General features: G+C 42.1%; 1 protein-coding gene across 1 annotated transcript in view; it reads right to left on the reverse strand.

Annotated features, from left to right (window-relative positions):
* The window catches only part of PHLPP1 (PH domain and leucine rich repeat protein phosphatase 1), a 241,871-nt gene that overhangs the window by 137,174 nt on the left and 79,157 nt on the right, over positions 1 to 25,540 (reverse strand). The window contains exons 2-3 of the mRNA XM_077492065.1: positions 12,827 to 13,023; positions 7,196 to 7,321 (exon numbers count right to left, since the gene is read on the reverse strand). Coding sequence (XP_077348191.1) covers positions 7,196 to 7,321; positions 12,827 to 13,023 — 323 coding nt within the window. The remainder of the gene's footprint in view (positions 1 to 7,195; positions 7,322 to 12,826; positions 13,024 to 25,540) is intronic.

Consider the following 25,540-nt stretch of genomic DNA (forward strand, 5'->3'; position numbering starts at 1 on the left):
AACAGATTACACTAATTGTCAGTTCGGGTAATTTTATGCATGTAGACAGGGAGTTGCTTAACCACTTCAGCCCCGGACCAATTGTCAGCCTAAGGACCAGAGGTCTTTTTACAATTTCGCACTGCACTGCTTTAACTGGTAATTGCGCGGTCATGCAATGTTGTACCCAAACGAAATTTGCATCCTTTTCTTCCCACAAATAGCTTTCTTTTGATGGTATTTGATTGCCTCTGCGATTTTTATTTTTTGCGATATAAATGGAAAAAGACCGAAAATTAAAAAAAAAAAAAAAAAAAAAAAAAAGATATATTTTCTACTTTTTGTTATAAGAAAAATCGAATAAACTCAATTTTAGTCATACATTTAGGACAAAATTTATTCAGCCACATGACTTTAGTAAAAAAAAATGTCAATAAGCGTATATTTATTGCTTTGCGCAAAAGTTATAGCGTCTACAAACGAGAGTACATTTTCTGGAATTTACACAGCTTTTAATTTATGACTCCCTATCTCATTTCTTGAGGTGCTAAAATGGCAGGGCAGTACAACCCCCCCCCCCCCCAAATGACCCCATTTTAGAAAGTAGACACCCCAAGGAAATTGCTGAGGGGCATGTTAAGCCCATTGAATATTTTTTTTTGTCCCAAGTGATTGAATAATGACAAAAAATATAAATAAAAAAAAATAAAAAAGTTTACTAAAAGTTGTCACTAAATGATATATTGCTCACACATGCCATAGTTATATGTGGAATTGCACCACAAAATATATTTCGCTGCTTCTCCTGAGTACGGGGATACCACATATGTGGGACTTTTTGGGAGTCTAGATGCGTACGGCACCCCGAAAACCAATCACTGCCTTCAGGGTTTCTAAGGGTGCACATTTTTGATTTCACTCCTCACTACCTATCACAGTTTCGAAGGCCATAAAATGCCAAAATGGCACAAAACCCCCCCAAATGACCCCATTTTGGAAAGTAGACAACCCAAGCTATTTACTGAGAGGCATGTTGAGTCCATGGAATTTTTTATATTTTGCCACAAGTTGCAGGAATATTACAATTTTTTTTGCACAAAGTTGTCACTAAATGATATATTGCTCACACATGCTATGGGCATAAGTGAAATTACACCTCAAAATAAATTCTGCTGCTTCTCCCGAGTACGGGGATACCACATGTGGGGGACTTTTTGGGAGCCTAGCCACGTACGGGACCCCGAAAACCAAGCACTGCCTTCCGGATTTAAATATAAAACGCTACTAAAAAAATCTTAGCGATCGCAGGGATCAGGCCTGACTCCGCGAACGCTGCAGTTATGCGTTTAGTGTTTTGTAAGTGACAGTGATCGATCGATCGATACTGCACTTGGGTGGGCTGGGCGGAGGGGCAAAACGCAGGTGCTATCAGGTATCTGGGCTGATCCTGCCAACAATGCATTTTTTTGGAACCCTAAACTGCTGGGGGCGCTAGTATAGATCTGATCAGATATTGATCTGTTCAGATACGATACCACTACGGGAGGATTATGCTTTGCGCGTGGGTGTTAGCGGTACTGGCACTAACCTAGCGCTGCCTGGGGTGACGCAGACCCTGACCCTAAAACCTAATTGATATCACCCGCCGGGTGATCAGGGGGTTAAACCTTTATTGGGTAATAAATGGTGGGTGCCCTGATGCTATAAAAAGCAAACTAACCAGAGTCACCCGTAACACTTATATGGCGATCACTGGTGAAAGGGTTAACTAGGGGCAATCGGGGTTCAAATTTTTATTAGGTAGTATATGGGGGTCCCTGGCGCTATATAAAAACCTAATGGGGAACCTAAATAACTAACTGGCTAACCAGCGTCACCAGTGACACTTATACGGTGATCGCTGGTGAAAGGGTTAACTAGGGGCAATCGGGGTTAAAACCATTATTGGGTAGTATATGGGGGTACCTAGCGCTATAAAAACCTGGCGGTGAACCTAAAAAAATAACTAGCTACCTAGTGACACTAATGCTGCGATCAGAAAAATTATCGCTGAGTGACACTGGCAAAAGGGGGTGAAAGGGTTAACTCTAGGGGCAATCAGGGGGTTAAACCTTTATTGGGGGGGTAGGGGGCTACCCTGGACCTAACACTAACTGCCCTGACAGTTGTTACTGTCACAACTGACACTGAATGCAGTGATCAGTAAATAAACGATCACTGCAATCAGTGACACTGTGACTGGGAGGGGGGTGATCGGGGGGGGGGGGGGGTGATCGGGGAGGGTTTGTGCGCCTATGTGTGCCTACATGTTAGTGTAGTGTTTGGTGCACTTACTTTCAGTGTTCTCCTCGTAGTCCGGTCAAAAAGACCGCCCCGAGGAGAATGACATCACTTCCTCCCTGCCTGTGTTTACTACACACAGCGGGAGGAAGCTTCTCATTCGCCAGGAGTGATAGAGAGGGGATGGCCAGAAACCAACGGTCATCCCCTCATCCCGAATCGCTCCTGCAGTGAAACGGACCGATCGGACCCCCCACCCGCTGGAAGGCAAGCACGTACATGTACGTGCTTGTGCCTGTACATGCCATTCTAAAGACGTACATTGGCATGCGGCGGTCCTTAAGTGGTTAAACATGCACAAGCAGATCAGGAGCACTGAAATTCAAAAAAGGAAGGAAGGGAGTGAAAACATTTCACTGGGGGGAAAAAATTTAAATAAAAACCTTGGCAAAAATGTTTACGTTAGTGTGTTTTTGCAAACAAAGCATCTTCTAAAGTTAGGCTCTAGATCTATGAAGAAAAGAGGAACTTTGGACTCGCTGAATGAATAGGATATATGAATTTGTACCTGTAAATTCTGTATCTTGGAATACAGTACAGGCCATAATAAAATCAGAGAATTACATTACCTTTATCTTCAAGTAATTGGCAAAAGTTTCACTGGCTTTATTTTGGTTCCATTATAGTCCAAGATACCAAATTTACAGGTATGCCAAAATTACCCTCATCTTTATCATACTGTAAAGGACAAAGTGTGCAACAAGACAGCGAACCGGGGGGTGGGGGGGGGGGGGGGGGGGGGAGTAACGATATTGGGAAATTGCCTGAATGGGCTGTCACGCATCCACGGGCTATGGAGGATGGTGGAGTGTGGTAGGCAAGTGCCGAGGTGGGGGTGGACCACAAGGGGATGGGAAGGAGAACCATCCAAGAAACCTGACAAACACCTTAACCCGTAATTGGCAAATGCCAAACTGCAGCTGTGGAAGGGATGGAAAAAAAGATGCGTTGGAGCCCAGTATAAGACCTGAGTGTTAAACCCATGGATATCATATCATGGAAAAAACAGGTAGTCAGGTTGTGTACATAACCTCCTCGAGCAGAGTAGATTAGGAACTGGCTGTACGAGAGAAAAGAACAACCTTGTTGCGTGGTCTTCAGGAAAATCCCCAAAAAAAAAAAAAAAAAAAAAAAAGACATTACCCAGACAAAAAGCTTGTCAGTTTATGAATATGTCTTTAGGCCCCTTTCACCAGGGGTGATCCGATTGGGTCCACCTGAAAAATTGACAGGCGGATCCTAATTAGACCCTCCAGTCTCTATGGAGTGGTCGGATGTCAAGGGACACATCCGCTGACACCAGTCATCCGATCCTGTTTGCCAAAAACAGACAGATGGTGGTCCTATTCCTCATCTGTCTGGGGGATCGGATGAAAACTGACAGACGGTCTGTTTCCATCCGTTTGCCCCATAGAGGAGAGTGGGCTGCGTAAGCTCTGCATAGCGGGGATCAGCGGAGAGATCCCCTGCTGAGCAAGTGGATTCTGCTTCATGGAGGCACCCGTGTGAAAGGGGTCTTGGGGAGTATGTAGAGCCGCAGTGGTTTTGAATGAGAGAATTCAGGTGTTTAGAGGTTAACACACAAAATGCTCTTGATGGAAGGGAAGATCTGAATGCAAATCTGAGGGTGCCCTGGGACTCGCTGCCGCTGGCATGCAAGTCCGCCTTGTCCGGTAAGAGTATTCATCTATATTCCCCGGGTGGAGAGTACACTCTCCCTGATGTTGCATCAGCCAGTCTTACTTCATCTCACTACTGGTTTCTTTCTAAGAGTGGATTCAAAGTCCTCCTTATTTGTGGGCTATTTGCCTTTATGAACTCACTATATTGGCGCCTCTATATCACAGGCTACAGCCACTGGACTTAGCACTCTTATATACCAACATTTCAGGTTTATATTTTTTTTTAATGCACTGTATAACATGTTGCTTTCATGACTGTTTATAGCGCTACACTGTTTCCACATGTTTCTTTGACTGTTAGCATATTTTCACATTATTGGTTAGCGCAGTAATTTCACAAACCTTTCATGGATACTTCCATACTGGCTTTCAGTTAGAAATCTGAAGGAGATATGGGCAGAAAGCCGGAGACATATCTGAAGGAACCAGACATTGCACACATAATCCACTTATCATGAGTGCAATGCTTTGCAAGCTCCTGTGGGGAGGGATCTTCCTCTTCCTACAAAAAACACATGCATTAATAATTTTTTCCTTGAAGGTGAACTTACAAATTAAGGGGTATCAATGTGTCTGATATGAAGGATATGCTGTAATCCAAGCGCTAACAGAGTTCCAGCAGCAGTTTCAGCTTGGAATTGAGCAACAGATAGCGTTGTAAACAGTCAGCTTGCATTAATGAGCGAAAATGGCACCTGGAAGTACACAGTATAAAAACACTAAGTCATTAGTCCAATGGAACTTCCAGATGGGGAGTGGAGAAGAGCTGCCAAATTTGAACAGGAAGGTGGTGCAATAATGCTAATCCATTATGCCAAACAGCGAGACAATTGAGGGAATGGCACGAATAGTGTAAATCCCCTTACAAAATGTGCCTTTAGATTTACCTGTGTGCATAGCACTGCAGTAGGTCTTGCACAATAAAGATGTAGTATATACTACAGAGCCATCAAGAGTAAGCCATGAACAAGTAAAAGGGTACAGGGAAACCCTTTACGTTTTCCACGTTGTTGGTTCTATCCAGAGTCCAGGTTTCCCCCCACAGTGAGGGTACCCTCAGGAGTCTTCAGAGTCTGGATGCCACAGGGCTGGATTATGGCCCTGAACCTGTATAGCACTCTCTGGCTAACCACACATGTTGCACCAGAAGGTGGGCGCCAAGCGTAGGACCCAGTGCCTGAAGAAAATTGCAGGCCAACCTCACAACTATGGTGTAGTGTTTTTCAAGGTGTACCAAAGCGCCCCCATTCAATAAATTGCTAATGAGCCATGAAGGCAGAAAGACAGGTCTTGAGAAGCGTCAGTTGAAGACGGTAATTAAATCTTGGGAAAAGATGGATGTGCAATTTCTCCATACTAAACCAGATGCGTGCAATTGTTACCCGTAGTGCATTACAATGGCCATACCATTATTTTTGTCTGGTTGTAATATTTTTGCCATGTATAAAAAAATATATTATATCATATATTATATCTATATATATATATCTATATATATATATATATATATATATATATATATATATATATATATATATATATATATATATATAATAAATGATATTGATCTCTTTTTTCCTCTAGCAAAAAAGATAAGAAAATATGTTTCCAAGCCAAGGAAGAGGTTCAGTCATGGATCAATATTGGCTACATCCTTATAAAGCATTTCCCTACGGTTCAAAAACATACCAACCAAGCTGATGTACCAAATTTAGCCACTGAGCCAACATGTTGTCAATGACCTCATCAGGAACATGCCATCAGGCCAGTGTCCCTGATGTCAAGAGTGATAAAACATGTTGGGCAGAACTGTAAGCGAGTGAGGAGAGGAGAGGGCCAGCTGCAAGCTGTTGGTGTTGGTTCTTATCCATCCAGTGAGACAAACCAACCCCTACTCAGTGCGGCAGGGCCACTTAGGGTTTAAATGCAGCATTTCTCATCTCATTACATAGGAATGTAATTTTAACTTTTCTTTTAATACAGTTGTATAGTAGTGAGCACTAGTTTTATTTTTTTAAGCCTAGAAACCAATACTAATCCCAGTCAGAGTGTGGTGATTTGCTAGCACTGGATGGGCTCAATTTTGAGTTAATTTGCTGAAGATAAGTGTGAGAAGTTCCAGGATTTATAATTCATCAATATTCATTCCATCCACTGCAGCCTGACTTAGGATTTATGTTCTAAAAGTGCATAATCATGGTCATACTTCAAAAGATGAGAGCATGACCAAAACGGGATTAAGGTGGTGGCTTTCTGTGGATGCATATTCACACAGATAGGTTTGATTCACAGACTTGCATGGTTTGCTTCAGCGGCTATCTGCAGAGATTTAGGTTATTCATATTTATATTTAGTGGCATACATTTTATTTTTTAGCGTGATATTTTGGTGTGTTTTTTCCATGATGTTTTGGTGTGTTTTTTACAAATTTTTGGATATGGTATTACATGTTACACATTCATAATTTTTGTAGCACAGCACAGATATTCAGATTTGTATTTTAATAAATGGAAAATAAAAACAAAAACATGCACTTTGACCTTATTATTGTTATTACCAAGCTGCAAAACACAAGCAGCCCATAAAACAAGAAAGAACGGTCACAATATGAACATTCTGAGGGGAATGTAAAGCCTGTTTTGTTCAGCTATGCACTTCAAATATTCCCAGAATACTTTGACTTTTGTCTTAAGCATTTGATGCATTAGAAAAGGGAGTTTATTCAAAATGTGAAAATGAATGAGGTACATGTCTCCAATGGATATAGTTCAGGCTACAGTTTGAATACTTCCCACCCAATGCTTCATTAGACATGTTTGCACAGCATAATTTCAATGACCTAGCACAAATTGTCAGGCAGAGAGGGGATTATAGCATAGGTGCCTGAAAGACTTTGAGCCCATCCACTCCAAATGCAGTACTTATACTGCCACAATAAATAGAACTCCACTGAAAAACATTTCAATAAAGTTTTGTTCGAGATCTCTCTCCCTCTATATAGGAAAAAAAGAAAAAAAGTGTGTGTGTGCACACTATATATATATATATATATATATATATACACATATACATATACACACACACACACATACACATACATACACACTTTTTTACAATATTTCTACTCTTCTGGGAATTTCTGCTCAAATATTTTGGGAACTGGAATCAAATTACAGAATAAGAAAACACGTTACCTTTGAGGCTTGTCGCAGCCACCTTAAGTAGTCTGTGAATGTATCAAAACAAACATAGTATGTTTGACTCTGGGGTCCCGATGAACTGAAAGCCAAACAGTGTTGATGTTTTTTAACTTCTTCCACCTAAACAGGAAAGGGGGGAAAAAAAAATAAATTTGTTTTGCTCATGAAATCCACAAACGCAGACAAACCGTTTTAGTGAGAAATTTCTTAGCCAGATATAGATCAATAGATTTAGTATCCAATATGACTGTTTATCCATTTCCACATTGTATTTCAAACATTGCTAGCCTATTTCTTTTAATCTGAATGATCTTGAAGTTTGTAAACCTACTTTGTGAAGATCCCCACACATTTCCTTGAATTGTGTGACACGTATTCACTATGCCCTGTAAGTAGGCACTGCTGTGTCACATTTCACAGAGCCTGCCTTCTGAACTACAGAGGAGCCGAGAAGAGTTCCAGGAGCCAGTCAGTACATGAAACACTGCTAGTTGTAATCAAGGTACCATGGGATTTGTAGTCCTTGGAAACAAAGTAAAACAGCAGAGGAGAAGCTGCAAAGTATATAGGGAAGCCAGGAAGTTGTGGAAAAATATGGCCAGCAGACAGGCAGCAATTACAACACAGATTTTTCAAGCTTATATTGTATAAGTCAAATATAACTATTGTTTGTATAGCCATCGCAATGCTGCAGTTTTAAAATGAAAATGTACGATGTAACCATAGATTTCCTTTATTCAGTTATATAAAGCAATTGTGCACATTAAAAAGGCCCCACATGTGCAAATAAACACAGCTGAAAAGTCACATTTTACACCTTTGCTATGGATAACTAATGTGCATTGTCCAGCATCCACTTTCATTTATTCTTTGTCATTTGCTTAAAAAAATTTCAGTCAGTATGATATGAAGTGAACCAATGCAGCCTAAAGTTTCTATTATCAAGTGTACCCCCAGCTGGGTTCAGTCAAAAACAAGATCTTCCCAACAAGAAGAAAGACGGAAAGTAAACATGCAAAGTCTGGTAAACAAGAATACATCCCACAACTGAGAAACAAAGTTAAAGGTTAACTTCACCTCTCTGAGCAGGTTTTAGGTCACACCGATATTTAAGATAGCTGCAAGACTTCCAATTTCTTCCAGATATGGGCCACCACCATGGCACGTGAATCATGGTCTGATGACCCCACAGTCAAGAGGTCCATTGCTGGCAATAACACAATTGCTCTTAACTCCAAAATATTGATTTGGAAAAGAGCTTCCTCTAATGACCAAGTAGAGGGCCTCCACACTTCCGCCTGGCAGGCTAGCATACGTTTTGAAAACCCTCCAGACCAGATCAGAATGAAGGATTTTCTATTTACATCTCCGAATGTGTGAGCCATCGGGCCAAAGCAACTCCCTGGTTTTGGAGGTCCAGGTTAGAATGCAGCGAGCAAGACTGAGCTTTGCTTTTCTCACGCTTTTAAAAATGTTGAGCTACAACAGTCAGGAATATTGGGCATAAAGGACAGCTTCAAAAAAAGGAGGCCATTGTCAAGCCAAAATGCCTTATGAAAAAACAGGTTTAGCTGGCTCCTGACTGAGCAAGGAAAGGAAGTTTGTCCTGAAGAAGAAAAGCTTAAGCCCCATACACACTATCAGATTTCCTGCTGATTTTTATCTTCAGATTTACCAAAACCATATAGTGCAAGGGCCTGCCTGATTGCATACAAATTGAAACTCCTAAGGTTTGATCTCATATTACGGTATATGGCTTTGGTAAATCTGAAGGGAAAAAAAAAAAAAGAAAAAAATCAGCAGAAAATCTGATCACGTGTATGGGGCTTTAGACAGGGCTCTATCCAGAAGCATGCTCAAACACTCCAAATGACAACATGGTTGCAGCGCTAAATAAACAAATGAAATCTTTGCAATACAAGTGAAAAGATATGTGGAACGATGTCACTCAGAAAACAAAAAGAAAGGTGCTTCCATAGTGCAATATGTATAAAAATAGCAATTTAATGAAACATAAGTGGGTTACACTCACAAGATCTATGATGTTTAAAAGCAGTACAAGCTGAATATCAATGAGGTCCTCGGCTTCTCCCAAGATTTACAGTCACTTCCTTTTCCTATTGCCCATCAAATTTTCCGGTGAAAAAGCATAATGATTTCAACATCGTAGGCTCCACCCTACGCGCTTAGTCACGATAGGATGTCTGGGGACTGGCCAATCCCCAGACGACATCCTATCGTGACAAAACACAAAGGGTGGAGCCTATGACGGTGACATCAGTATGCTTTTCACAGGATTTGATGGGCAATAGGAAAAGGAAGTGAACGGAGCCTTAGGAGATGCTGCGGACCTCATTGATGAGATATTCCGCTTATACTGCTTTTAAATATTCATAGATCTTGTGAATGTAACCCACTTATGTTTCAATAAATTGCTATTTTTATACATATTACACTATGGAAGCACTTTGTTTTCTGAATGACACTGTTCCAGCAGCAACCCCATAAAACTTTAAGGGTCTTGGAGAGACCAATTTCCCTGTGCTATGTGAGACTGTTTTCTGGCAGACATGGATAGCTGGTAAGCAGGCCATTTTTTTCACTTGGGTGTGGATTTGGATGCACATTTCATTTGAAGATCCTTCACAATTTCTCATTTGTCACCATTATCACACATGGATGGAGATTTTTGTTCTTCTGGATTGATTTTGCACTTGGACTTTGTCAAACAATTTCTCATTAAAGCGGTAGTAAACCTGCACATTTTTTTTTTTTTTTAAACCTGCAAAGCAAAGGCATAATGAGCTAGTATGCACCGCATACTAGCTCATTATGAAATACTTACCTTAGAACGAGGCCCCGACATCTGGCCCGATCCACGCCGAGGGAGCCGACATGCTCCCTCAGCGTTTCTTCCGGGTATCGCGGCTCCGGCGCTGTGAGTGGCCGGAGCATGCGCGGGAGATTTCAGTCCGGCCGGCCGCTGCCGGATTTTGACGGCGAGAACCCCCTTGTGCGCATGCGCCGCTGCAGTCAGCGGCGCATACCGAGGGGAATATCTCCTCAACCGTACAGGTTTAGGAGATTTTTTTTTACCTACAGGTAAGCCTTATTATAGGCTTTCCTGTAGGTAAAAGTTAAAAATGTGGGTATACAACCACTTTAATTCAAATTTTTTTTTTGGGTTTTTAACATTGTTTATATTTATTTTTCTAGCGTAAACTTTAAAAATTATTTCTGCACTAGACATTATATTGACATATTCACATCATTTTTATTTTGTCTAATGCCATACATTTGGAATACATTTTTCTTATTGGGACTTTGCCTTGGTTTTTCCTTTCACATATCTTTTCACTTGTCTTATTACAAAAATAATTAGTTATTTAGCGCTGCACTTTTTTTATGCCCATTTACTTTTGTAGTTTTTGTATTAGACTTTTAGTGCTGGCAGCTTACTGTATTTTATTATACTTTATATTCATTTTTCATCTTTAAATTTTCGATTTTCAAGCGCATCGCTAACCCATCTGGGCTTCCCTTATGACAACATGGTTGCATCGATGACTTCAGAGGTTTGAGTAGATAATACTAAATCTCCAGAAGGATTCTGCACAGTTTGTCAGACATTGGCTGATAGAACATGCACGTACCGTTCACTCAGAAAGTGGTCATCCATATATCACACAAAGTAGATGCCCTAAAAATCGAAGCGGAGCAAGAATCGGGGCTGACAACTTGGTGAAGCCTGAGGTACAGTGGACAGGCCAAAGAGAAAAGCCACAAAACTGGTAAACATACACACGCCTACAGCAAAATGCAGCTAGCACTGATGTGCTGGGTAGACAGGGGGATGTGCAAATACACATCCTTTATGTCCAGAGAGCCCACGAAATCGCCCTGATAGAGGGAAGCAATGACTGACTGTTGATTTCCATACAGAATTTCTTAACAGAATAAGAGATACAGCCAAAGCTTGTTTGGCTGTACTTCTCCTGTGGATCACAGGAGTGCAGAACGAACTGCACTCCTGCGACCTGTTTTCAGTAGATAGTGGGCTGAATCCTGCAGTTGGGGTGGCTTTATAGAGCCAGTCCAGGTTCGGGCAAGTTTCAGACCATATGATCGGGATACACACATATGCCAGGACCGGTACAGCCTCTCAGCGAGCCGCTGAGAGCCTGTCGCTCCCATCCCCTCCACAGCCCAGCATTCCATTGAACATGCAGGCCCCCCCCCCCCCCCAAGCAGAAAGCCGGTGACCGACAGTCACCAGATCTGCTCAGGGAGTTCTGAGAACTGAGCGATCGGCAAGGTTTGAGTGCTCAGTTCTCAGTATTCGAGCCGGCGGGGGACAGATGCAGCATCGAATTGATGCTGCATTCATCTAGATAAGTAGGATTTAAAATAAAGGTAAAAATATGATTGCCATAGTTTTCGTTTAACTCAAGGGAACTGGTTGAAAATCTTTAGATCCAGTATATGACAGAGTGCTCATTTTCTTATGGGAACAGTGAACAGGTTGCATCAAAAGCCCTGAAACATTTCCCCCTGGGAGCATAGTTTTAACCCCTTGGGAAAAGAGCTGCTCAAAAGCCACGAGTAGGTTTGCAAATCTTGGCAGAAGCATTGGCATATGTGATCACATGAAGTAGTGTAGAAACTCTAGTTTGTATTCTCTGGAGACAATGTTTCAGACCAACATCTGCAATGTACTGGGACAAGACGGCCACAAAGGCCAAGACTTCTTTTGTCATCTACCCGGGCTATGTGAGAGTGAACACAGTTACACTGCACATCAGTTCTCCTTGACTCATTAGGAACTACAAATCCCATCATGCATTGGGATGTTAGTTCTTGTGTGAAGTTACCTGGGCGGTCTGTGGGCAGAGTGCAGGGGACATTTATCCGCCATCACCAATACCAGAATACCACTGAATCCGGCTATAAAAACAGTGAGAATACTTGGGCGACAGGATGGGGTAAAAGCAGCACCGATAAGCAAGGCAGAAATTAGAAGAAAAATGGAAGTCGTCCATGGAAGACCAGGAAAATCTGTACGGCTGCATGCCAACAACACACTTTATTTGGTATAAACATTAAAACGAATTGAAATATGGAACCAGCACAGTGGGGGACAAACAGGTAGACGCGTTTCACACAGAAGTCAGTGCTTAATCATTACTCAGTGGACCCGAGTAACAAACACCAATTTTAACATTTAAGGACAGCTGTCTTCCTTCACAAAAAACGGCGATTGTTACTCACATCCACTGGTTAACGATTAAGCACTAAATCAAGCATGAAACAAGTCCACCTGCTTGTTCCCTACTGTGCTTGTTCCATCTTTTTTAGTTTTTAAAGCTTATACCAAATAACTTAATAATTAATAAAAAAAACGTAATAAGTGTTGCCGTCTGGATTGTTCATGTCCAACATTGTGCAGTACGCGAGCTGTGCTGGCACCTGACTTGAGGTGCCCACTAGACCCACATGTGCCTACCAGACCTATGAAGATTCTACACATGTGCCTAGGAGCGGACATGTGCTTATTTTTGATTTTTTTTTACTACTACAATTCTTAAAACACAGGTATCAAATCCCGAAATATAAAAAGGCACGTACCTTTCCGCCTATCAAAGGAAGAACATGCATTTTTCCAGCCTGGCTATCCTTCACCGATGAAACAATCAGACAAGTCCCACACAAGATCACTTGCCGCCTCATCCATCTGTTAACAGGTAACTGCATCTTTCCCTTTCGAACATTGTACATCCCAGAAAGCTGAGTCCGATCTGAAGTGCCAGTTCCATTAGGTTTTCCTGAAATTAAAGGGAAATGTGTCAGGTAGTTTGTTACAAATGCAGCTAGTCATTTTAGTTGTAATACAAAGTCCATACATTTTATTAAAGTAGCAAATACTAAAATAAAACTTTGCAAGAGAAAATGACAGGGTCTGCAGTTGTTTGCCTCATTACAACCGCTACTTGCCTGGATGTTATTCTGCACGATTGACTTCAGAAGGGTTCTTATCTTTGACTTAAAACTAGGGCTATTGCCGATTCAAATTTTCGTGTTCGATTAATCGATTTTTTTTTTTAATCGACTAATTTTGATTATAAACGCACATACAGATCCAACTACTTTTAGCTGATCTTGCATTGCAACTCTGCATTAGTCAGTGGTAAATGTGGTATACACTATATACAATCATCCGACATTAGTTTCCACAATCCATTAATTAACTTCACATAAATAAGTTTTAAATTCAAAAAATGTAGCACTGACGTAAGTAATTTTTCCACAGTAGTGTGGCAATCCCTCCACCTCCGGTCTAACTAATCACTCTTACCTTACGGCATGGACCCCTGTGCAAACAGGTGGTCATGCAAGCGGGTATCAAAAGGGTTAACACTGACCATAAACTTCTCTCATGTCTCCTTAGATCTCAGCAAGGATGCCAATCATGGGTAGAAAGAAAAGATCGAAGTGCTCACCGCTTAAAGTATGATTTAATTTTTGTGTTCAAACACAAACTACTCACATAACCACTTCCCGACCGGTGCACAACAATGTACGCCAGCAGGACAGCACGGGCAGGCAAACTGGCGTACAGGTACATCCATTTGTTTTTGTGGCCCTGCCATCACGTGCGTGACCGTCAGGACCCCCGGGAGTCCGGTCGCAGGTCCCACGGACTCAATCGCCGCGGGGATACCCACGATAGTCTCACGTGGAGGCTGAACGGGGAGATGCCCATGTAAACAGCATCTCCCCGTTCTGCCTAGCAACAAGTGACACTGATCTCTGCTCTATGTGATTGGAGCAGAGATCAGCGTTCACTAAGACATAGCCCAGCCCCCCCAGTTAGTAACACGCCCCTAGGACACACTTAACCCCTACACTGCCACCCCCTGGTTAAACCATGTGTCCGCCATAATGTTGCAGTCACAAAAAAAATATATATTCGCTGATCGTCACCATTACTAGTAAAAAATAAATAAAAATTTAATAATAATGACATAAAACTATCCCCTATTTTGTAAACGCTATAAATTTTGTGCAAACCAATCAATCGCTTATTGTGACTTTTTTACCAAAAATATGTAGAAAAATACGTATCGGCCTAAACTGAGGGAGAGAAAAAAATTTTTTTTATATATTTTTGGGGGATATTATAGCAAAAAGTAAAAAATAATGCGTTTTTTTCAAAAAATTGTCACTCTATTTTTGTTTATAGTGCAAAAAAAACTGCAGGGGTGATCAAAGACCACCAAAATAAAGCTATTTGTGGGGGGGGGGGGGGGGGGGGGACTTCAATTTTGTTTGGGAGCCACGTCGCACGACCGCGCAATTGTCAGTTAAAAACAACGCTGTGCCAAATTGCAAAAAGTGGTATGGTCTTAAGCCAGCAAAATGGTCCGGTCTGAACGTGGTTAAAGAGCATAAAAACACAGCATGTAAAGTCGACAATTGGGTTAGTTCTGTAGGTCAGCAGCGGGTAACGTCATGCGTAGCTCCTCCCCCGTATGCATTACGTTCCATCAGAACTTCATCAGAATCAGATGTCAGACTCCTCCCCCTTTCCCTTCGTTAGCGGACAGAGGCACTTTGGGAAGGGGTCCAGTAACATCAATGTCCGTGACTTCACCGGATCGCCAACGAAACTCCCTGAAGACCTGGAAGCCGGCGGAGAGGTGAGCACCGATCAAAAAAATGAAAATCGATTAAAAAAAAAAAAAATTATAATCGAGGAATTAATCTTTAATTTCCACAGCCCTACTTAAAACACTACAGATCAGCATTAAGTAGTAACGGCAAGGTTTATGAGCAACAAATAGTTGCTGTTGAACAAAAAATAAAAAATAAATAAAAAAAAACACACCACACACACGAGAAATAAAAAGGAAAAGTAAAACTGCCTTTAGAAGTCACTTCCCCAATCTGCCATGGGGCAGCTCCACCTGATCATTTTTGGGGGAGGTACGATTGAACAAGTTGGAGAAACAGCATAAAAGGTTTTCTACTTATAAATTGGCATTATCTGGAAAGCCTAGCTTTCTAAATCTTTAAAAGCCTAAAAAAGGAACCCTTCTGCACAATGTAAACATTCTTGTTTAGACCCAAACTCTGCCAGCAAACCTTGCGAGACTGCTGGATAGTGCAACTACGATGTCCGAACAACCTAGAGTGTAACTAAACCCTCCCATCATTTATACCGAAGAAAGCTGCTATATTAGCCAGTAGCCATGATGATGCTGCATACTTGAGCAGTTATGACATCGGCAATTCGATGGCTTGACGATTCCATTGGGATCAGAAGTAACTGTTCACAGCATGCCTAGAATGTAACAGGTTTTGGAAACCATTAAAATCAGTGGGTTTACTTCTGCTTTAACGTGGACATGAACATGAACTCAAAGTGAAGATTTGCCACCTTATACAGGAACATCCAGAAAATATCAAAAGGCATCCATGTAAATTTGTCTTGAATTCCTCTTGAAAAATAGTATTGTGCACTACCTAGTACACGAGGGTGCCGAGGTAATCTTTTGGACTATAGCCTCACAACTGTCTGCAGTGAGAGAGATTGACGGTACTGCTTTTCTGTAATTACTATACAAGACGGAGTGAGGTTTGGTCAGGTCTACTGTGCCAATTGCCAAAAAGGACTCTGCACAGCATGCATCTACCTCCTATGCTACGATGGCCCCTACAGACAGGCACACAACTGGGCTGGTTGCTTAGTGCTGCGTTTGTGCTCGTTGGTGCCATTTAAATCTCTGTTCTATTTTTTATGATTTTTGCGTTATTTATGATATATTAAAAAGGTCACCAATCAGGCTGGTTGGTTAATGCCGCTAAAATTTATTTGTGCGGTTGTGGTTTAATTGTAACAGCTTGTTTTTATTTGATAAAACACCCACCCATTTTGCACCCCATGTTATTAAATATTAAAAACCATACCATTTGTTAGTGTAAGGCCCATTTTCACACTGTCGGACCGTTCAGGTCCGCCTGTCAATTTTGACGGTGGACCTGAATGGGTGCTCCATGCTGGTCTAGAGAGCGACGGATGTCAGCGGTGACATGTCCGCTGACATCAGATCTGCCAAAAGCAGATAGATGGTCCTACGTCCGGATCCGTCATTGGCTGTCCATTTTCATCTGATCTCTCCATAGAAACCAGTGGTCAGTGAGCAGAGAGGAATCTGTCATCCGCCAGCTCAGCGGAGATCAACCAAGATCTCCCGCTGAGCTGGCGGACTCCGTGGAAGCGGATCCACCTTGTGGGAATGAGGTCTTACATTTGTGCTTTTGTGTCATAAAAATTAAAAATTGTGCTGCGATAATAGTAAATTGTTCTTTCCAGACGATGATATCACCCGCCCTCCTGTCAGGTACCCGTTTAGTGAGCTCCGGCTGGGGGGCTGATAGCGAGACAGCAGCCATGGGAGCACAGTGAGGTAGGAGCACCTGTGATCAGTCCAGTAAACTGCATGGTGGCAGCAGGTGGATGTGGCAGAACCGGATGGTGGCAGATGAGCTGGCACAGAGCTTGGCTTGTGTATGCAGCGGGAGACATTTGTGCTATGGGCAAGCCTTCCCTGACACCCCCTACAACAGCAAAAAGAAATGAAAAGGGGCTGGTAGGTTAGTGCAAATTTGTGTTGATTTGTGCTGTTTTACACTCCATTCTATCTCCATTTGTTTTTCAGTTACTGTTGATTTAATAAAGGTCACCAAAGGTTACCCAGCCCCCCTACAAGAGACAAAAAGACATGAAACTGGGCTGTTTGGGGTCTCCTTTGTGCGGTTTAAATCTCAGTTCTACCGCTTTGTTTAAAGCATTTACTATTTCAAGGTCACTCAGTCCCCCTACACATGAAACTGGGTTGGTTGGTTAGTGCTGCCTTTGTGCTGTTAAAATTGTGTGCTTGCTTTGATTTTTTTTAATTGATCAAACCCCACCCACTTGGCATCCAATGTTATTAGATACTATGATACACCATTCATTTGTGCTGCATTTGTGCTAATTTGTGAAAAAACAACATTTGTGCTGGTTTAGTTTTGGAGACATGGTACATTATATTTGATCACACCCCCTCCACATGCGAGAATCACGTGCTAACCATTTCGCTTTCACAAACAGCACTTCAGTCTAAAACCAATTTTTTCACATACAAAATGAGAGTGCATTTGAAAAAAAAAAATAGCCGATTTTCACATATGCTTGAATAAATGTAATGGAGAATTCAAAGTTGTACTTATCTATTGATTTGCTGGATAAAATATAAAAAAGGGCAAAGAACATAATTGGTGTCTTGTTGTTTAATAATGCATGGAAACAGGTGAAAGAGGAGTGCAAGTTACACAAACACTTTTCACTAGTCAGTACATTTTTTTTTCTAAATTGTAATATCCATAGTAATAAATAGCAAAAATGTTTACATTGTTCCTTGCTAGCTGCTAGGCCCCATACTCAGCCTGGAGTTTATTTTTGTAATGCTCCTCTGTACCGGGCTCTGCAAGCGCTGCACACAGTACTCTGTCTACACATAAAAAGGTACATTGGGAAAAAAAATAAAAAACGGAGTACAGTTACCAAACTGGGAACCTAAGTTTTCTAACTTTAACTGGTCTTTTCACTAAAAAAGGTAAACTGTAAAAGGGAATAGCAAATGCTAACCCAGACTGTGCAAGTTCTACAAATGTACGTGAGATATATGAGAGTTAAATTAGTTGATGCAAGCAACTCAGGCTGTGCTTAGGACACTGATGCATGGAGAAATAAAAAAATAAAAATAAAAATTATAATAATTATATACATATATATACACACATATACATACATACACATACATACATACACATCCTTTTTTTTTTTTTTTTTTTTTTTTTTAGGCACAGCGTCGCCCTGCTAGGGTCCAGAAGGAGGATGTGACCCAGAATTCTCAACCAGACGGGTTGAGGGCCTCCAGGGAACATGAAGAGGAAACTGGCCTTTCAGTTTCCTTAGTGTTTTCTAAAGTCCACTTTGGGACCTGGAGCTCAGGGATTTCTAAGATCCGGGTGGGATGGAATCCCTAGTCCTGGGTCCTGATTTTGAGAACAGCAAGCATACTGATTGGTCAGGTGTGTGCTGGGCTTTTAGTAGTGACCTGACCATGGTTCTGGGCTCCACCCCAGCAGATAGGAAGTTTGAGTACCAGGAGTCAGGAGGGCTCCACGGGGAGCCAGTGCAGCAAGAGGCTGCTAACTATGTGCACCAAGGTGGTCGGTGAAACAGTCTTTAGGAGACAGACAAGGGCCTGGAGTGTAAGACCAGAGCAGCAGTGCTGCAAGTGAGCCAACTAGGCTGAATGTAGTTTTGATGATGAAAAGGAATGCTGAAACCCCTGCGAGGGAAACTTATCTTTGTTTGTTGGACTCTCTTAATAAAAATGGGCAAACAAAGCCCTTAAAGCGGAGGTCCACCCTAAAATGGACCTTCCGCTCATCGGATTCCTCCCCCCCCTCCGGCGCCACAATTGGCACCTTTCAGGGGGGAGGGGGGTGCAGTTACCTGGATAATCCAGGTAACTGCACCCACTTCCGGGCTAGCTCTCTGCGGAAAGGGGTACATTACGCCCCTTTCCGCAAGTGTCCGCCCCCTTCCGCAAGTGCCCCGCTGCCTGCTGGGAAACACACAGATCCCAGAGGCAGCGGGGACCATCCTCATTGCGCAGCGCGGCTCGCGCATGCGCAGTAGGGAACCGGGAAATGAAGCCGAAAGGCTCCATTTCCTGATTCCCATACCCAAGATGGCGGCGGCAGCACTCGAGTGTCGATCTAGAGATCGGCTTCGGGTGCCGACATCGCGGGCGCGCTGGACAGGTAAGTGTCACCATTTTAAAAGTCAGCAGCTGCAGTATTTGTAGCTGCTGACTTTTAAAAAAATAAAACGCGGAGTCCCGGCGGACTCCCGCTTTAAAAAGAAGAACCAGCGAGTGGCAGTGTCCTTCAAGCTCTACATTTCATGCTAATCCTTTACATGAGAGATATAGAGATAGAGAGAGAGATAGATATAGAGATAGAGAGAGAGAGAGATAGATATAGAGATAGAGAGAGAGATAGATATAGAGATAGATATAGAGATAGATATAGAGAGAGATAGATATAGAGATAGAGAGAGAGATAGATATAGAGATAGAGAGAGAGAGAGAGAGATAGATATAGAGATAGAGATAGAGAGAGAGATAGATATAGAGATAGAGAGAGAGATAGATATAGAGATAGAGAGAGAGAGAGATAGATATAGAGATAGAGATAGAGAGAGATAGATATAGAGATAGAGATAGAGAGAGATAGATATAGAGATAGAGAGAGAGAGAGAGAGAGATAGATATAGAGATAGAGAGAGAGAGAGATAGATATAGAGATAGAGAGATATAGAGATATAGAGATATAGATGTATATAGAGATAGAGAGAAATATTTTATAGAATATATATATATTTTATAGAAGATATAGATATATAGAGAGGGAGAGATGGAGAGATATTTTATAGAAATTATATATATATATATATATATATATATATATATATATATATCTTTGCTTCCCCTATAAAATTTTGCAAATTAAGAATTTTTCTTCATAAATTTTGGCCAAATTATATACTGCTACATAGCTTTGGTAAAAAATATTACAAATCTGTGTATATTTGGTCTGTGTGAAAGCCAAGCAGGCCATACATGGTCGAATTTCGAACAAAATTTCTTTTCAAAATCAGAAAGTTTTTTGTGATCCGATGATGCCACCATTGATTTTTGAAATTCAGCTGACCAAACCTTAAATTTCACCTCATGTTGCTACAGAAAATTTTTGTGGCCGGGAATCTTTTCTCTCCATACATTTTCTTTTCTTGCACATGCTTTTTTTCTTATTACATTTCTCGCACGATTCTCCCATCGATTAGAAAATAGTTTGCAAAAAATTTCCAACATGTCTGACTCCTCAAATTTGATTGCCGCACGAAAATCGGCCATTGCTGCAGCCCACTAATGGTGTGAGTCCACAAGCTATGGTGCAAACCACTGAAAATTGATCACACCTGATGTACTGACGGCCTAGCTCATTTCTTGAGACCCCCACCAAAGCAGGAAAGTATAAATACCTACCAAAAGGACCCTTTTTTGGAAAGTAGACGTTCCAAGGTATTTAGAAAGAGGCATGGTGAGTTTTTTGAAGTTGTAATTTTTTCCCACAATTCTTTGCAAAATCAAGATTTTATTTTCACAAAAGTGTGATATTATCAGGTTATTTCTCATACACATATGCACAGCACAAATTACACCCCAAAATACATTCTTCTACTACTCCTGAGTATGGCAATACCACATGTGTGAAACTTTTACACAGTGTGGCCACATACAGAGGCCCGACATGCAGGGAGCACCATCAGGCGTTCTAGGAGCATAAATTACATATATTTCTTGACTACCTCTTACACTTTTGAAGGCCCTGGAGCACCAGGACAACACCCAAAAAATTACCCCATTAGGGAAAGAAAACACCCCAATGTATAATCCATGAGGCAAAATTAGTCTTTTGAACGTCTTTTCTGCAAGTTTTTGGAAAATGTGGAAAGAAAATGAAAAACGCATTTTTTCTTTTGTCCATTTACACAATATTTCTAACACATAGCATGTACATACCAAAAAAATCACCCCAAAACAGATTATACTCCTCCCAAGTACGGCGATACCACGTGCGAGACTTACACAGCCTGGTGACATACAGAGGCCCAACATGTAGGGAGCACCATCAGGCATTCTAGGGGCATACATTTCAAATCTAATTTGACTACCTATTACACTTTGAGGCACTGTAGTGGCATGGATAAGCCATGGATGGGGATGGCTAGGCATGGTTGAACCATGAATGTGGATTGCTGAGTATGGCTGAGTGTGGATGGGATGGCTGGGTATTGCCGAGTATAGGTGGCTGAGCATGGATGGATAGGTGGCTGAGCATGGATGGATGGATATAGGTGGCTGAGCATGGATGGATGGATGGATGGATGGATGGATATAGGTGGCTGAGCATGGATGGATGGATGGATGGATGGATGGATGGATATAGGTGGCTGAGCATGGATGGATGGATATAGGTGGCTGAGCATGGATGGATGGATGGATATAGGTGGCTGAGCATGGATGGATGGATATATGGATGGATATAGGTGGCTGAGCATGGATGGATGGATATAGGTGGCTGAGCATGGATGGATGGATGGATGGATGGATGGATATAGGTGGCTGAGCATGGATGGATGGATATAGGTGGCTGAGCATGGATGGATGGATGAGTATTGCTGGCCGAGCATGGATGGATGGATTAGTATTGCTGGCTGAGCATGGATGGATGGATTAGTATTGCCGGCTGAGCATGGATGGATGGATTAGTATTGCCGGCTGAGCATGGATGGATGAGTATTGCCGGCTGAGCATGGATGGATGAGTATTGCCGGCTGAGCATGGATGGATGGATGGATGGATGATTATTTCTGAGCATGGATGGATAAGTATTTGAGCATGGATGGGATGGGATGGATGAGTGCTGAAATTGGCACAGATGAGCACTGTGGGCAGTACAAATCCATCCCACAGCGCTGCTGCATCAGATCTCTCCCCTCGCCCTGTACCAATAGGTAGAGAGGGGGTGAGGAACCAGACGTGACACCTGTTTGTTTACAAGTGATCGCCCCATCATTTAACGAAGCAATCACGTGGTAAACAGCTGCTCTCAGTGGCCATTTACAGTGATTCTCTGGGTCTTGTGGATCCGATGGTGACGGATATTCCTGAGTGCACTCCCCAGGGGGCGTGCAGGAGCAAGATTCTGGGGGGACACCCTCCCAGAATAAGTCAACCTCGCTGTAGTCTTTCGGCTATGGCGCAGTCGGCATGTGGTTAAAACAGATAATCTGCACCGTGAGCTTGGTTTGGAAGGCTTGCAGACAAAAACAGGACCCTGGCCAGAAAATATTGGATGAAACTGATGAGAACACTTCTAACACTGAGCAAAAGAGGAAGCTACATGAAGATATAGAAAAAATTGATGTAGTCCTGTCACCTGAGAAGTGGCAGCAAATTTTTCCTGAGTCTGTAACTTATTGTTGTAAAGACAGCAAGTATATTGAAGGCCGCAACTATAAGGTCCTAAGACACCACGCATGGACAATCAATGAAGCCATACGATTTAAAAAAAATAAATAAATAAAATATCCATGCAAGTGAACCTTTAAGGCCTCGTGCACACGAGACGCTGTTAAAAGCGTGTTCAGAGGCAGTTGGACACTTTTTTCAACTGCTCCTGAACTCATTCAATGTTATCCTATGTGTCCATGTACACAGTCTCATTTTTTGCCGTTTTTATGCAGTTGCGTTTAACCTAGTTTTTCCGGAAGCAAAAAAATATGTTCAGACGCAAAACAGGCGTTTTGTGGCAGGTGATGTGGCAAGTGGACAATCCACAACTTGTGGCATGTGACATGGCAAGTGGCGTGGCAAGTGGACAATCCACAACTTGTGGCATGCGACATGGCAAGTGGCGTGGCAAGTGGACAATCCACAACTTGTGGCATGCGACATGGCAAGTGGCGTGGCAAGTGGACAATCCACAACTTGTGGCAAGTGGCGTGGCAAGTGGACAATCCACAACTTGTGGCAAGTGGCGTGGCAAGTGGACAATCCACAACTTGTGGCAAGTGGCGTGGCAAGTGGACAATCCACAACTTGTGGCAAGTGGCGTGGCAAGTGGACAATCCACAACTTGTGGCAAGTGACGTGGCAAGTGGACAATCCACAACTTGTGGCAAGTGGACAATCCACAACTTGTGGCAAGTGGACAATCCACAACTTGTGGCAAGTGGACAATCCACAACTTGTGGCAAGTGGACAATCCACAACTTGTGGCAAGTGGACAATCCACAACTTGTGGCAAGTGGACAATCCACAACTTGTGGCAAGTGGACAATCCACAACTTGTGGCAAGTGGACAATCCACAACTTGTGGCAAGTGGACAATCCACAACTTGTGGCAAGTGGACAATCCACAACTTGTGGCAAGTGGACAATCCACAACTTGTGGCAAGTGGACAATCCACAACTTGTGGCAAGTGGACAATCCACAATTTGTGGCAAGTGACGTGGCAAGTGGACAATCCACAACTTGTGGCAGGTGAAGTGGCAAGTGACACGCTAAATACAAGTACACTGCTGCTCTCACAGCTGCTGCTACTCACTCTGGTCTCACAAAATTGCTGAAATAGTTAATACTGTTTTTTGAGCTGGGGAGGGTCTATGATGTTAGCTTATTAAATGCTTCTAGACGCAAACACTGTAAAACGCGGTAAAAATCGCAACAAAACGGGCGTTTATAAACGCCGGTTTCAACTTTTAAAAACATGTGTCCAGCAGCGTTTGCATCTGCGTCTCGTGTGCATGAAGCCTAAGAGGGCAAACGTGTTTCCATCAGGGGAAACTTACATAAAAATCCATGGATCCTGTAAAGAGTGTAAGAGATCTATTTACTGTAGAAAACAAAAAAAACAAAAAAACAAAGACCAAACATTAAACAATGATAAAAAAAAAGGCGAAAATCTTCAGTCTGGCAAATCAAAAAGAATGCTGAATGCTGTCAGGGGATCTACGTGTTCACATTTCCACCGAATTGCGCGAGGGGAAAAAAAACATCCAAATATTTGGCATGCTTCTGAAGCGCTATGACTTATGGATATCAGGGACCCAGAGCCAGGCCATTGGGCTGGGTGGGCTGAGTGACCTTTGGTGAAACAAACTTGAGTTTTTATTTGGGCTGATTGTAAGGGGGGGGGGGGGGGCAAAGTGAGAGGGGTTTGAATAAAAAAAAAAAAAAAAAAAAAAAAAAAAAAAAGATTCTACAGCACAAAACGAAGCACTAACCAATGAGACCAGTTTTGTGCCTTTTGGGTGTTGTAGGAGGGGCCATGACCTTTGGTGACCATTAATAAAGCAAAAACAATAAAAGACGGAACAGAAAATTAAACACCACAAATGCTGCACTAGCCAGCTCGGTTTCGTGCCATTTGGTTGTTGTAGGGGGGGGGGCTAGGCGACAGTCTGGAAAAAAGCAATTGCTAACATTTTAAAAACAAAATCAACACAAATGTAAAAGATATGCAACAATATTTACATTTTTTCACATTTTGCTAGGTTAATGGAAACAAATATAAAAGTAGATGCCATCCCAATTTGGGATATAAAGCATATTTATGGTGAAAATGGTCAATATGGTATTGTATGGTCAATACAATTATATTAATTTCCACATCAAATTTCAATTTTAGCCTACTTCTATTAAATGTGAACAACCTTGAAATTTGTAAACTTGCTTTGTGAAGATCCCCAAATATTTATGTAGCGGTACCCTCGTAAGGGCTGCTGATTTGGTTATAGTAATCCGCCAATCACCCTGCTGCCAACCTCCCAGTCACCATTTTAAATGACAATAAACAGACATTCTGCTCTGTTTTGTTGCTTTTATTGTGGGGTATAACTTGGATAGGAGAAGAGGGAAATGTGAGAATCACATGATACTGCACATTCTTGAAATTACTTGTGGCCTTGACCTTGTACCTTTATATTTCTGTGCATTAACTTCTTTACTGACTGTTGCTTCTTTCCTTTGTGCAAATCCTTTACTGTATAGTTACTGACTTCCAAAAGAAAAAAAAGGAACCACGCTGAATAATTCCCATTGGTAAATCGAATGATGTCTCATGAGTCAAACAACCAGAGATGCACACAGCTTCCTTCTCCAGCTTCTATGAATCGGACAGTCACCCAGACTTTGGAAGTTATTACCAATGTGCTACCTAGGCCAGAGAGGACACGACATCCCTCCCCATTGACCTGACACATGGCAATAAACAGATTTCTACTTTCAGACAGTCCAAACTTAATGCTGTGTTCCCTGGCCATACAGCATTCTACACTGCTCTGACCAGCTTCTCTTATGTTACACTGATCATCTCCTCCAGAACAGTTCTGTGTCCCCAGTCACAGAATGCTGCTCTAACTCCTCCACTTGACTGCCACTTTCGCTACTTGATCCTCTTTACATCAAAGTCCTGTGTTCTCTGGTCACAGCAGCGATCCTTAATTTTAGCTCCTTCCCCTCGGTTCCTCCATCCTTCCTCTGCATTCCCCACGTGGAGATATGCGGGACAGCACCTCACTACTCCATGCAGTCTCTGTTCCACAAAACTCTCCCTCTGGAAGCAAGTGACCCCAGCTTATATGAGAGTCCTGC

Source organism: Lithobates pipiens, unplaced genomic scaffold (assembly GCF_037356315.1).
Source record: "Lithobates pipiens isolate NorthernLeopardFrog02 unplaced genomic scaffold, aLitPip1_a1.2 Scaffold_19, whole genome shotgun sequence".
Lineage (NCBI taxonomy): Eukaryota > Metazoa > Chordata > Amphibia > Anura > Ranidae > Lithobates > Lithobates pipiens.